Here is a 14290-nt window from a genome sequence, read left to right on the forward strand (position 1 = left end):
AGTTAGTGGTTTGGTGTATAAAATAGAGGCAGCTGTGGCTCAGAGGTAGAGTGGGTTCAGTCCCCGGCTCCTCCACTCCTTCTGAACCCAAAATTGCTCCCAATGGCTGCTCTATCGGTGTGTGAGTGCTTGTGAATAGTTACTGAGTAGCAGGTGGCACCACGTATGGTAACCTCAGCCACCAGTGTGTGAATGGGTGAATGTGACGTTGTGTAAAAGTGCTTTGAGTGGTCGGAAGACTAGAAAGGTGCTATAAAAGTGCAGTCCATCTACCATTTACCATTCAAATATAAAATGGTGAAAATTACAATGTTTCCCAAAGCCAAAGATGATGTCATCAGAAATATTTTGTGTACGGTCACGTTACTGATTAAAGCAGTGGTTCTGAACTTGTGGGGAGGCATCAAGCGACTGCAGATGGAAGATGGATGACCAGGGAAAAAATATGGAGTGAAACAAAGCTGAATTAATATGATTTATGTCAGTAAAATAAATAAGAGTTTGCTGATGTTATCATTCTGACTTTTATCTCACCAAATGTAACATTGATGCTTTTTCCTTAGTTTCTCCCGCAATTATTGTTGATGATTGATTTTTAAAAATGTGGGTCAGCGGCTTCTTAATTAGTGTCATGACAGAAAAAGTCTTAAAACCTTTGGATTAAAGAAACCACAAAATAGCCATATTTAAGAGGTTGGAATCAAAGTATGCCTTTTTTCAATTATTTCAAATGACTTATACCGTCAGATTAGTTTGCAATTAATTTAATAGTTGACAACTAATCGATTAATAGTTGCGGCTCTAACTGCTAGTAGGTAATGTCATATAATTGATTGCCAGTAAGACAAAAAGTTAAACATTTGCACCATTTCTTATATGTACATTATTCAGTATACTAGTATTTCTGCTAAGGAGTCAATGTTTTTGAAGGGTTGTAGATCTAATGAATCTCTTGCTGTAAAAAAAAGTAGTTTGAGATACTGTTGACTTTTTTTTATTAATAACACATGTCCATAGAATTCAGGTCATCATCCAGCTGTAGAGCAGCTATACACAGAGAAGTGTAACTAGAGTTTTAGTCAATCTTTTAAGTTCTACTTAAATAAATAAAGTAACTGAAAACTCTTTTATTCTAAATGCCTAAACCTAATAGCTAATGTAAGGGATCTGAAAATGATTCAGATTTAATAAACCAGCTGTTAAAGCCCAGTTTACAAATGCCTGATCGCGTTTGCACATATCATATACTGTGTATCGAAACCTGATGATTCCAAGACTTTTTTCTGCCAGCACCTCCTCTACATATAGACTGACTTGTTTCTCCAGCTCAGTGGTGGCTGTGTAAGCAACATGTAAATGAAGAAATCATGAAGCTTTGGTTTTATTTCGCTGACACCTGCTTGTTTCCCGTCATGTTCAAGCTGATGACTAACTCGTCCTAACTGCTCCTTGTGTTTCCAGTTGATAGGCGGCTTCATCCTGGCCATTGGCATCTATGCTGAGGTGGAGAGACAACGCTACAAGACGCTGGAGGGAGTGTTTCTGGCCCCGGCTATAATCCTGATCCTCCTGGGAATCATCATGTTTATTGTTTCACTCATTGGAGTCTTGGGCTCACTGAGGGATAATCTAGTCCTGCTGAAAGTGGTGAGTGATGTGCTGAGAGCTGAGTAATTTATCTTTTTGAGCAACAAAGTGGCTTCTAGGGTAGGATGTGAATGTAAATGCTCTATTTATTCTTTGTTATTGTGAGTGACACTCTCTAAGAAAACTGCATGCTTTCACTGTGTTAATTTTCTTATTTACAAAGCAGCAGTGGTTATGAAGCAGTATTTGAATATTAACCTCTATTTTTACGGATAAAGTCATTTTAAACACTAGAAAACCTGTGAAAAAGATAAAGGTGTAGCAGTTTTCATCTTAAACTGTGCAGAATGAATTGGCAGTAGTGGTTCTTCAGACACTGCTTCACTATAAAGCAAGGTGTGAAAGTATTGTTAGGTGGGAAAAGGCTGATAACATGAAGATGAAGAACTGATTCCTATACAGACCATTTCACTGTTGCAAACACAGATATGCTAAATGGGTTAATTTCCTGTTGTGTAGCTGGATAATAGCAGTACTAGAGAGAAAATGAGAAGCTGTTTCATGGCAACACAGTTATAATAAAACAGTATATTAGTTGTTGAAGACAGAGGGTGACTGGGCATGAGATGTTTCAGATGTTGTTGCAGATTATGTAGATGGCCATACTGTAGCGTCCCAGGAGCTTGGCATGTAGAGACAGCCCAGAAGAAATGAAGACAGACAGTACTGCAAATACAGAACTTAGAGACTAGAGTTAAAGCTTGATCCAGAAAAACAAGCAACCTTTTATGACCTTAAAATGAAGCGCATCCCTGGATGAGGAATGTTAGAAAATGTTATATGCCTGAGACGCAAGTCGTCCTATATATACACAATATATTTAGAAAAGAACACTGGTGCCTGAGTTTAAGACCAGTTGCTGTTTCGTTGAGAAAAGCTATCAGTGGAAGAACATTATGCACACCCTAACTGTGCCTCTAAGTGAAAACACAATACGCATCCAAACTATTAAGAGATACAGCTTTAAGGCCGTGACAACCCTAATTTCATGGTATCGAAGTTCACTGATAACTTCAACAAGACAAAAAACATTATAAAAAAAGATGAATGTTAAAATTTGAACTGTATAATGTCTAAGTGTGTAATGAGAAGAATTCCTCTTTGTTGTCACAGTTCATGTACACCCTGGCTGTGTGTCTGATCCTGGAGCTGCTGGGGGGAATATTAGCGCTGGTGTTCCGCAACCAGGTGAGCTGTCTGAGGTGTTGATTTATAACCTGACATTCAGAAACACACAGCAGGCTGACATGTATCCAACACTGCATGTCCCTTCTACATACACAATGTAGTATGAATGAATAAATGAACCATGACCAACTACTGTACATTACATCACACTTAAAGGAACAGTGTGTAAGATTTAGGGGGATTTAGTGGCATCTAGCAGTGAGGACTGCAGATTGAAACCAGCTGAAAATTCTCCTGGTTAGATTTCCTTCAGTGTTCAGGAGCCATGTTAGCCTCAGCGGTGTCCTCCTCTCCAAAACAAATGGACCTGGTAATTTAAACCAGTAAGAACACTGAATGAAGCCGTTTTCAAGTAAGAAATAAGTGTTTCTACTACAGACAACTGTCCCTTGCCTACAGTCAAGTATAGTGGTGGCAGCATCATGGTTTGGGGCTGCATGAGTGCTGGTGGCTCTGAGGAGCTCGGTTCATTTAGGGAAACATGAATTCCAAGCAGAGCATGATCGCCCCTCTTCGGAAACTGAGCTGCAATACAATTTTCCAACATGATAGTGACCCAAAACACACCTAGAAGATGACAACTGCCTTGCTGAGGAAGCTGAAGGTGAAGGTGAGGGACTGGCCAAGTATGTATCCAGCCCTAAACTCACCTGTGCACCTGTGGGCCATCCTCAAGCTGAAGGTGGGGTAGTGCAAGGTGTCTTCACATCCATCTGCTCCATGATGTCATCATGGAGGAGTGGGAGAGGATTCCTGAAGCAACCTGTGAGCTCTGGTGAATTCCATGCCCAAAAGGGTTAAGGCAGTGCTAGATAATAATGGTTGGCGCACAAAATATTGACACTTAAGGCACAATTTGAACATGTTCACTGTGGGGTGTACTCACTTATGTTGCCAGCTGTTTAGATGTTGATGATTGTGTTTTGAGTAATTTTCAGAGGAAGGTAAATCTATACTACTGTACAAGCTGTACACTGACTACTTTAAGTTAAATCAAAGTGTCATTTCTATAGTGTTGTCCCATGACAAGATGTAATGAAATATTTGCAAAAATGGGAGGGGTGTACTCACTTATGTGAGATACTGTATTTTCAAATTCAGACTTTCAGGAGGTTTTTATCTGTGACACTGCACACTTTCAACATTTTCATATTGCCCACCACACCTTCACCCATGCCACCACCACGGAATATAAACCAAGATTATGTTGCTGCACTGCTTAAAATGTTTTCACATTCAACATATTTTAGTTCACTGTTTAGCTGTAATAGTGAGAGTTTGTGAACAGCAAGTGGGCGCCATACTGTTTCCTGCATAGTGAAAATGGTGGTTGAAAAACCTGAGATGAAACAGTAAAACTAAGCAGTACTGATCAAATCTAAACCAAGATTATGTTACTGTGTTGCCTATTTCTACCATAAAATGATTCAGAATCATGTTTTAGCTTACTGTTAATCTGTATTATGACATCATTTGTTACCAGCCAGGCCCTATTGTGTCAAGCGGACAAATTTGCGTTACCCACCTGGACCCATTGGTCCAGTATGATCCAGTGCATTCTGGTAGTTGTAGGTTTTTTACCTCTTGAGCAAAAGCAAATGCTGAAGCCCTTTTCCTCTGCTTTCTCTGGTCATGTTGCACCAATTTTAAGTATTTGTGGGGTTTTTTTTCTTTTTTTTTAAAGACCATGTTTCCAGCAGAGAAATACTTCTTTAAGGAAGAAAGGCAAGCTATCTACCGGCTGTGATTGGTTGTTCCGTGTCACATAACATGGGGTGCACGTTGCTGCATTTCAGAAGTTACACTTTGTTCATCTCAGGGTGCAGTTGTCAAGCCCTGAAAAAAAAATGGCCTTGAAAACGCTTTTGTGCTGCTCTCGCTTTTGAATGCACCTATCCAGCATCTTAATTGGAAACAGTGGAAACCAAAGAAGGCTGGTGACAGTGTTAATTCATCCGTCATCAAAGAGATCAAAACATGGACATTTCTCTGTGCTTCTTTTGGTAGAGGATTGGTTTTAGATTTTAGAAGGAATGAAAGAATAAAGAGGAAGCCATTATTTAGATGAACAGCTACAGGCGACAGAAGCATTTTGCAGTTTGAGTTAATGTACAACAGGTCATCAAAGTAAACACATTTAACTGTGCCGACTCTGAGCCTGGTGGAGAACCCCCTTGTTCCATGGCCAGAAATTCAGCATGTTGGGGATATATCAGGCAAGTCATGAAAATTTCATAAAATACTTTTCCCCAAAGTAATTTAACTTTTAATGCAAAGCAAACAGATGTTTTATTGACTTCAACTTACTGTCAAGTCCTTTTTTGTTATTATTTAATTTATTATTATTTAATTTTGTGACGACTCTAAATTGGCCGTAGGTGTAAATGTGAGTGTCAATGGTTGTTTGTCTCTATGTGTCAGCCCTGCGATAGTCTGGCGACCTGTCCAGGGTGTACCCTGCCTCTCGCCCGATGTAGCTGGGATAGGCTCCAGCCCCCCCGCGACCCTCAAGAGGATGAAGCGGTTAGAAGATGAATGAATGAATGAATGAATTTTGTGACTAGATTTCTGAAATCATCATTTCAGTCCCAGCTATTACAGAATGTGACTTTAGTAGATTCTCTGTAAGAGTGAATAAGGTACTTGTTTCCTCTCATGATTCTCGAACAAACACAGCTGCAGTAAACGTCTATAAATTTGCATCCAAACTAGCAGAGGAGCCAAAGTACTCTTCATGACTAAAGATAAACTTTTCATCAGATAAATGTCTGCTGCAGGTTGGAGTTAGTATACTGTTGAACTTACTGTGAACTTTTTCTTGTTTTGTTTTTGCATCAGTGCGACTTTATGGAAGTCATTAGTAGAAGTAGCGAACATTAAAAAAAAAAAACAGAGACGAATTTTGCAATATGTCTTTTTTTAAATGTTTTTTTATCTCCATCTTATTTGCATGATGATCATGTTACAACCAACGATGCGTGAGGCATTAAAGTGCCTCATGCTATTTGTGACAGATGACAAGCTTTTATGTATACAAAGTCAACAGTTTAGGAACTAAAAGGTGTTTCGATTCACGGTTATTACAGTCATAGAATAAATTGGTCGGGTCATTAGACTTCACACGGAAGAAAAATGACACCTCGAGAGTTGAGGAAGTACTAATGTGGTGATAGGACCATGATCCATGATTACAGAGCCAAATGATTATGACAGTCTTTTAGGGAGATATTCATTACATCAATTTTCTTGATAAAATCTCTCATTCATGAGTTTCTTAATGTGGCTCTGAGGGGGAAAGCTCAATTATCAGGCTCTGATTTCTCCTCTTTTTAATGCTTTCAATCATCTCATTTGCATGACTGTTACATTAAGCATAATAATGGCCTGTCTTAGAGTAACTTTATTCAGCAACACTGTGGTGCATTTAAATGCCTATATGTGTTTGTCAAAAGAAAATCTCAATTGTCAACATAATGTCTGTACATTTCAGTGTGTTAACGGCAGCTTTATTTAAGTATATAGAGCTACAGATGTCATATCTTTATTTTGCTGTTGTCCTATTTACACTGAGATTAAAAAGATATGGCGGTGCATTTAAACAAGATTTCATTTTCTAGTAGATTTTTAGATGGATTGCTTTTTCCCTCCAGCATCTAATTACCATGAACACATTTAAGATGATAATGCAATGTGAGCCTACAGTGAGCTCTTTAATAATGGTCCAATGCCTTCTCTCTCAAAAGGAAACGCCTCAGTAGACTAACTCCAAGTCTATAAATTTGCCCTTTATAATGTGGTATAAATGTGGCTGCCCTGCTCCTATAGATTCACCGTGAAGACCTGATGTGTTCAGGGACCGAAGAAAGGAAATTAAATAAAAGGCTCAGTCCCTTTAATCTCAGTGACTCTCATGAGGGGAGTGGTATTCTGTCTTTATTGTCTGTGGTTGAAAGAGAAATGACGGAGCATCGACAGCCTGGATGGGGTAAAAAGTCAAATGCTTTGTTGCCCCCATCTACAGTGAAGTATAAATAAGGTAGTGTATCCGAAACAAAGAGTGAAGTGGAGTGACATTAGTGGAATATACGAGTAGATCATCGAGTAAAATGCTCTACGTGAATGTACTCAGTGGAGTTTCAAGAGTTCAAAGTAGCAAATATTTATTCCTGGTCTCTGGATAGATTAATGCATTAACTGATGTGACCTCGCTGCACCAGATTGTGACTAACAGATGTGAGCTGTCCAACTGTCACATTTTAATATTTTGCAGTTCAATGGATCAGTCACCTTGACTAATGAGAGCATTTCCTCTGCAGAGCTGCCGGTCTGACACATTGATTGTAGATTAGCTGTGTCATGGAAACAAAACACATGCGCTCACATGACGTCCTTTATCCCATTAACACACAGACTGTTTGTCTTTTGTATTTCCTTCTCCTGCAGACGGTGGAGTTACTGAACAAGAACATCCGAAAAGGAATAGTGAACTACTATGATGACCTCGACTTCAAAAACATCATGGACTTTGTACAGAAGAAGGTACAGTATAACATTATGTCACTCCCTGTTTTCTGTCTTTTGAATGTTCCTGTTGAACAGGCGACAGGATTGAAAGGTCCATATGAGCTTTTCAAATATGTTGTATAATGCAACACATAGTATATACACAACAAACTTGTTGAGCATTATTAGGCTGGAGTCAGGATTTGAAGTGATCTCAGATGATCACGGCAAGTTGTATCCAGAATAGTCAGAGAACTGTGCAGAGCTCTCACACTGCACCTGCTTCCGGAGGACGTCATGCTGTCACACAGCCTGAGCGGAAGATCGTATTACCAAATTTCTCAAGCACATGGGGATGCAGTGTCTGACTCACGAGATGAGATGAGACAGTGAAACGGAGGTTTAGGCATCTTCAGCTTCTGTACTGTGATGTATTTTCTGGTGAAACTGAATATTTTAGGGGTGCACAGTTACAGGATGAATTTATATCAAATCCTTTGCATTTGACTGAACCGTTAAAAAGGGGGCAGACTTAGGGTTCAGTGTGATACAAAGCCACAGCAGAGCGGACTGTTGGCTCCACACACACCTCCCTCGTTGTAGATCAGGAGGAAGACAAGGGCGAGATGAATGACTTAAATGTCCGCCACATTGTTTTGTAATTGGAAAAAAAAAAGGTTTTGCCCACTGATATCCAAACACAAATCTCTTCCTACCTCTCTCCACAGTGCTGTTTTGGCTAGCGGCTAGTACAACCCACAAGCGGGGAAGTGTTATTTGACAAGTGTTGCTACTTAGTTGCCCAATCAAAGTCTGATTTGATTGGATAAAATTGTATAAACGACCCTGAGTGTAGCATGAGGCATCAACCATCTGAGACTGTTACACAGGAGGAGATAAGACAGGGATTTTGATGTAAAATACTCTGCTACTGATTTGTTTACATATATTTGACATATAATGAGATAAATGATTCATTTAACCAGGGACACAGGATTAAATGTTTTCACTGGGTCTTTAAAGGAGCTATAATCAGCATTATTATAACAACAATGTATGAAATGACAATATGAAAACAACATGATAAGGGTCACATCACATGTAGCGAAGAACTAGAGAATTATCAGCTGCAGTTTCCCTCAGCTGCTACCTTTACTGAACTTTCTAAAGTTTTAGCTCATTGTTTAGCCTTCAAGCCCACAATGTTACTGTTTTGGTTCACCCTAAGCGCTATCATACTGCTGATGGCGTGCTCATCACCAAACAGCAGACTGACATAGTTAGAGACTAGCTGAAGAACGCAGTGAGACATTTAGCAGCTGAAGAGTCGAACATTTCCCGCACGAGGTGGTGGAGACTAAAACAGAGCTAAAAGAGTGTTAATACTGAGCTTAAATTTGCAAGGCAGACGTAAACATGACTACAAATTAATGGTAAAGTTGCTACGTAGCTGCTGAATGTGCAATTAAGCAACTGTTTGCTGAAGGTCACTAGATCGACTGAAAAGGTGATGACAAGTCAAAGCTGTGGGCTAAACATAATTTATAGCATAAATAATTGATTTTGTTTTTTTCTGGTTTTGTTTGTCTGTTTTTTCAAACAACAACTATGATTGTTGCACATTTAGTCATGAATATTTGTTTTTAAAGAGAAATAAGGTATGGAGCCAAGTCGGGGCTGCTGTGATCAGTATTCATTTATGAATATCTTCGTTGATCAAGAGACTCCACCATCTGTGTCAGCCGCTTCAGTGCTGCCAGGAGTTTTAAGTCAAAAAGTGACTTTGCCAATTTATTTTGGCATCCCATCCAGTCCACATTCTCATCAGCTTTGGCAAACTTGTAGGTGTTTATTACCGTCAAAGGGAGTTCCACTTCATCATTACTCCAAACAAAAGAAGGCCAGCTTGCTTCGGAGCAGATTTTTAATGCTTATCCTGTGATGTGATTTCTTGAAGATCTTAACTCACCAGCACTCTGATCTGCCTCCTCTGATAACAACAAACAGCGCCTCTGTAATGGTAGAAAGCCATTTGGCAGCTGCGGCCTAAAGCTTCTTCCACAGTATATTTTTCCTGTCATGGTGGAAAGCTGCTGGTTGGCTCAAGTGTCCTGCTCAAAGAGAGATTTAAGTGTTTTCCTCAAGGACTTGGGACGAAAAAACAATCAGAAAACCTTAGCTGTTTCCACATGTAAATGGACTTTGTGGATTGATCTGCGTTTGTGAGGACAGTGGCCTGAATGTGGCCGCGGTCATGTGTTGGTGTTGAGTAAATGAGTCGACGGTGACACATGTTTTCTTGGTTGTGACTAAAAGATGGGAAAAAACTCTTTGTTGTGTGTGGGCTAGTGACTGTGTCATGTGTCATGATGTGACACTTGGTGTGTACTAACAGTGGTTTGTGTCCCTGTTCTTTTTAGTGTGATGTGATGTCATGTTGTAATTGTAATGTGTTATGTGATGTGATGCTGTTAGTTGTTTACACCTCAAGATCAAATGAATGCATGTCTCACATATACACACGCACGCACACACACATACACACTTTCGACGTCAGAGTTGTTGGGGCTAAGTTTGACTATTTTTGTAAATAAGGTCAAGGGCACTTAATTCCTACTAAGCCTTTCAGCTATACCAGCTTCTGGCAGAAAGGATTTCCACACACTTACATCTGTGCAGTGTCTCACTTTATACTTGAGCGTTCGGCCTATTAAACCTTCATCAGGGCATACACGAATCAACAATGGACAGACAGGTAAAAGTAACCAATCTTAGTCTAATCATTGGCAGTATGCAACACACCTCTGCTCAACTCTGATGGAAGAAGCCCCACCTCCAGGAGTTGTAGTTTTTAAGTATTAAGTGGAGAACTGTGGGGCAAACAAATGAGAGCCATACTTGTCATGCAATATTGTATCCAAAATACAAAAAAGGGTGGAACACAGTGAACACAGAAAAACATATACAATCACAAAGCACCTTATAACAGTATATATATGCTTTTCTACAAATTTGGACCGATTAATGTTTCCAGCATCTTGCCAAGGCTAAACTGGGTGCAACATTGGCTATATCAGCTGAAAGGCCACAACATAAGCTGACACTCTTGGTTAACACCAAAAAGAAAAGGATTGGGCACCCAGTAGCACTGTGGGTAGAGCAGGCATCCCATATCCAAAGGCAATGTCCCTGCCACAGCGGCCATGCCACACACAACACCCATTAATCAAAGGCAAAAAGCCCCAAAAAATATCTTTAATAAAAAAAAAAAAAAGGATTCTGGCTTAAATGAAAAATTGGTCAGCTCAACAAAGGGAAAGGACAAAGGAGCATGCAACTGGAGCATTCCATAGTAAACTGTGAAAAGCTGTGTGTAAGCAATTCAGAAAAAAGGCATTGTCGTCTTCAGCAGGGAAAGCCAAATAAAAGCTTCAGATGATGGTGGTAAGAGCAAGTTTAATGATGAAATTATGAAAATGTGCATGTGGCAGTAAAGTGGCATTGAAAAGCAGCCCGCCAAGAACAGCTCAGCGCCCTGATGTTCTCTGAACGCCCCCTGGGGGGTCGATACTGCTCCTGTTGAGAAAGGCTAATTTAGACGAACAAACAGGCTCAGACATAAAATGAATAAAAATATTGCAGGGATGAGGGTTACCATCTCTTACGTCTCATCAATAATGAACATGAAAATCTGTGTTCTGACTGGCAGCCGAGGTGACAACCTGTGACCGAGACGCTTTCCCAAATTGACAAACCGACAAGCTCCTCCGTTTGATGCAGCGATTGGTCCGGTGTGCAGAGGTGCAAAAATAGGATTTCAACTTTCCTCTTGAGCTCAGTTGTTTTATTCTTCACACAACGGCTTTCATCATTTTTCATGTGTCCCAGTAAGTGTGACACCCTGAATGCCTTCAAAGACCAGCTGTCTGAAGGTGTGTGCGCGTCTCATCACTCTCTATGATGACAGGTTTCTCTGCCCGCCTTTGAGTGCAGCATTTCAGAGCAGGTATGAACCTTTGTGCCTTTTAGATGCATTTGAGACGCTGTGCCAAGCATACTAAACATGCAGTTTTTCTCAGTTGTCAAAGCCCACCTATGCTGTTTGTTCCAGCTGTAAAATTGTGTAGCCCTAAATTTTATCAGGTGTGCAACAACAGGAAATGAGAAAAAATCTTATCCTGGAGCAATAATTCTGTGGATTAGTGGCAGGCCATATTAGATCTTCATTTCAAGATGACCTTTTAATCCACTACGCCTCTGTATTCTAACAGGAATGTGACATTTATTCCACCAGCAATGGCTGGTGAGGGCATTTTTTGTGGTCAAAATTACATAGTTAATCAAAAAAATAATCATCATATTATCTACTGCGGTGTTTCATTGCAAGAAGCTACCATTTTTCATTTCCCTCATCAGAGCGAATCCAAGCAACCACAAGTGATGCCAGCACACATAAATGCCACGCAGCTCAAATATCTGAGCCCATTTTTTATCAGACTTTACACAGCAGGCACAGCGTTCAGTGTTGTCACAGCCATTGCATCAGGATTTTTGTGATTTATATTAAGACGTCTCACAGCAGCGCAAACAACAAAGCCATTCAGTCATTTTGGGCAGACACTAACTTCACTTCCTCAGCGCTGTGTGGCTGTTTGATACAAAAGTGATCATGCATATTTATAAGTTCATTTTGGATTCATCACAGGAGGCATTGGTGGCATTTACGCAAAGCAAGGCAACATAATTGTATTTACAGAACACATTTTATGACGTAAACTCAATGCTCTGATATTATTCATATTATGATGAATAATATCAGAGAGAGTGCAATAACAACAAACAGAAGAAAGATGTAGACAAACACTGAAAACACATTAATAAACCCAACACACACACACACACACACACACACACACACACACACACACACACAGTACCGAGGTTTTTAAATGTGAACACAGTTGTGATAGGCCTGAGAGGTCTGAATACTAAATACTTTATGTTTTATATCCTTAAAGATTTTATAAACTGAATTTATTACAGATCTTGATTTTGTAATGTATTTGAGCTACTCTGTCAGCAGGTTTTATTGGGACTATTTCTTCAGCAGGAAGTAGGTCCAGTGACAACATGTTTTCATACGAATCATTCAGAGTAACAGGCCATTTTTTGACAGATGCTAAGAAAATTGGGACTCATTCAACAATATCTTTTTCAGTTTTTTCTTTAATTTGTTTCTGAGAAAGGTCCTCAGAAAGTCTGTCAGATTGGTAGTGTGCTCTTCAACTGCAGAATTGTTTGCACTTGTGTTTGTATAATGATGAATCCCCTTGAAAGCAGACAGTTGATCATGCCTTTTGTCATATGCGCATTTGTCTGTCCATAGCCAATCTCATAAACTACTGGACTAATCACTGTAATATTTAGTGTGATATACACGTTTTTACGATCCTGTTTTATAGACTGTAACTTCCCGTCATTGTCTGCTGACTCCTCTCGCCACTAAGGCAGCTGCAAGTTTTCTGGAAATCATCTCAGCAAGGAACAACAAGCTTTACCACCTGTTGCGGGCCACATTTTGGCCTTTGTCATGGCTCATAAACCGACATCCATAGAAAAGTTAATCTAATTTTGAATCGGAGCATCTGCATTATGATCCACTAACATTAGGCGTGATGTGACATCAATGAATCCCCCGCCATCTTGACTATAAGGGTGGCAGCTCTCCGCGGTCGGCCTGTGACACAGTTTTGTTTCATCCGCCGTAGAGTGTCGTAGTGTTTTTGAAGTAGAGGCTTTTGCCTGCCCAATTTTGCAGACTTGCAGATGTTGTTAACTTGGTCAATTTCTCGTGATATTTCTACTTCTACGTTAAATTTTATATTTTTATTTTTTTGTCTATTTTAATTATGTGTAGTGTAGTAAATATGCCATTGTGCGAGTAGACATAGGATGCAGAAATAGGCCTGCTTTGGGCCTATAAATAGTGTGATCCATCACTAATTGTTGGATAGCATCTTTCCTAATTAACATAATTGTTACTGGGTGACCTGTAGTTCACCTGATAAGAATGTGCCCCATATAGGCTGAGTCCTCTGCAACAGCCCGGGTGTGATTCCAACCTGTTTAATCACCTGACTGACGTATGACCATTCAACAGGAACTTATGTAACAATGTAACCAGAGATATTTAAAGGTGAAACCAGCATAGTGAATATAATCAGTGTGTGGTGTTACTATTGAAGATATTTTAAATGGATAGGTCAACGTTGCCCTCTCAGAACAACAAATCAGTCACTTTGCTCGTCTGTTATTGATACCTGACTTGCTCTATTACACCCACAGAGGCCCTGATTGATCGGTTTGGTCTTTAAAGTGTGTCCATCCATCAGATAGGAGGCTGGCTTAACACTGTCCAGTCCATCATCCATGTGATATAGATTGTTTGGTCAGGTTGTATTACAATAGATTCTCTGTAGCTGCTTGTATTCTTCACAAGAGCTTGTTTTCACTAAAATTACAGGCCATTATCCTCACATATCTACACATAGAACATTAGATGTAGGGGGAGATTATGTTAAGGACATCTTTATTTTATTGGAGTTTACAGTGGAAAAAACACCATACCTGTTAAAGTGCACTGATGTATACTCACTGTTGCATCATCATGTTTGGCATTCATCAAATATGTGGACTGTCATGTGTTGAAATCACCTAGACTTTTACTGTAGGCGTCTAAAAACCTTCTGAAGACTTCTTAGTTCAAATCAAACAAATGTGTACAGTATGAGTGCACAAGATTCAGATGTGTGAAAATAAATCTCTTCATAAAGTGTGGTAAATTTTTGGTCAAGTATATGCTCCCAATACGTGAATATACTTCCTTGTAATAACATCAGCATTACAAGCATCTTTTTTATTTATTAAAGTTATCAACATGATGTAAATCTGT

General features: G+C 39.6%; 1 protein-coding gene across 2 annotated transcripts in view; it reads left to right on the forward strand.

Annotated features, from left to right (window-relative positions):
• Window positions 1-14290, forward strand: part of tspan15 (tetraspanin 15) — a 55215-nt gene that overhangs the window by 22013 nt on the left and 18912 nt on the right. For both annotated transcript variants that reach the window (XM_049565745.1, XM_049565754.1), the window contains exons 2-4: window positions 1462-1647; window positions 2761-2835; window positions 7279-7374. In XM_049565745.1, coding sequence (XP_049421702.1) covers window positions 1462-1647; window positions 2761-2835; window positions 7279-7374 — 357 coding nt within the window. The remainder of the gene's footprint in view (window positions 1-1461; window positions 1648-2760; window positions 2836-7278; window positions 7375-14290) is intronic.

The sequence above is a fragment of the Epinephelus fuscoguttatus genome, linkage group LG2 (genome assembly GCF_011397635.1).
Source record: "Epinephelus fuscoguttatus linkage group LG2, E.fuscoguttatus.final_Chr_v1".
Taxonomy (NCBI): Eukaryota; Metazoa; Chordata; class Actinopteri; order Perciformes; family Serranidae; genus Epinephelus; species Epinephelus fuscoguttatus.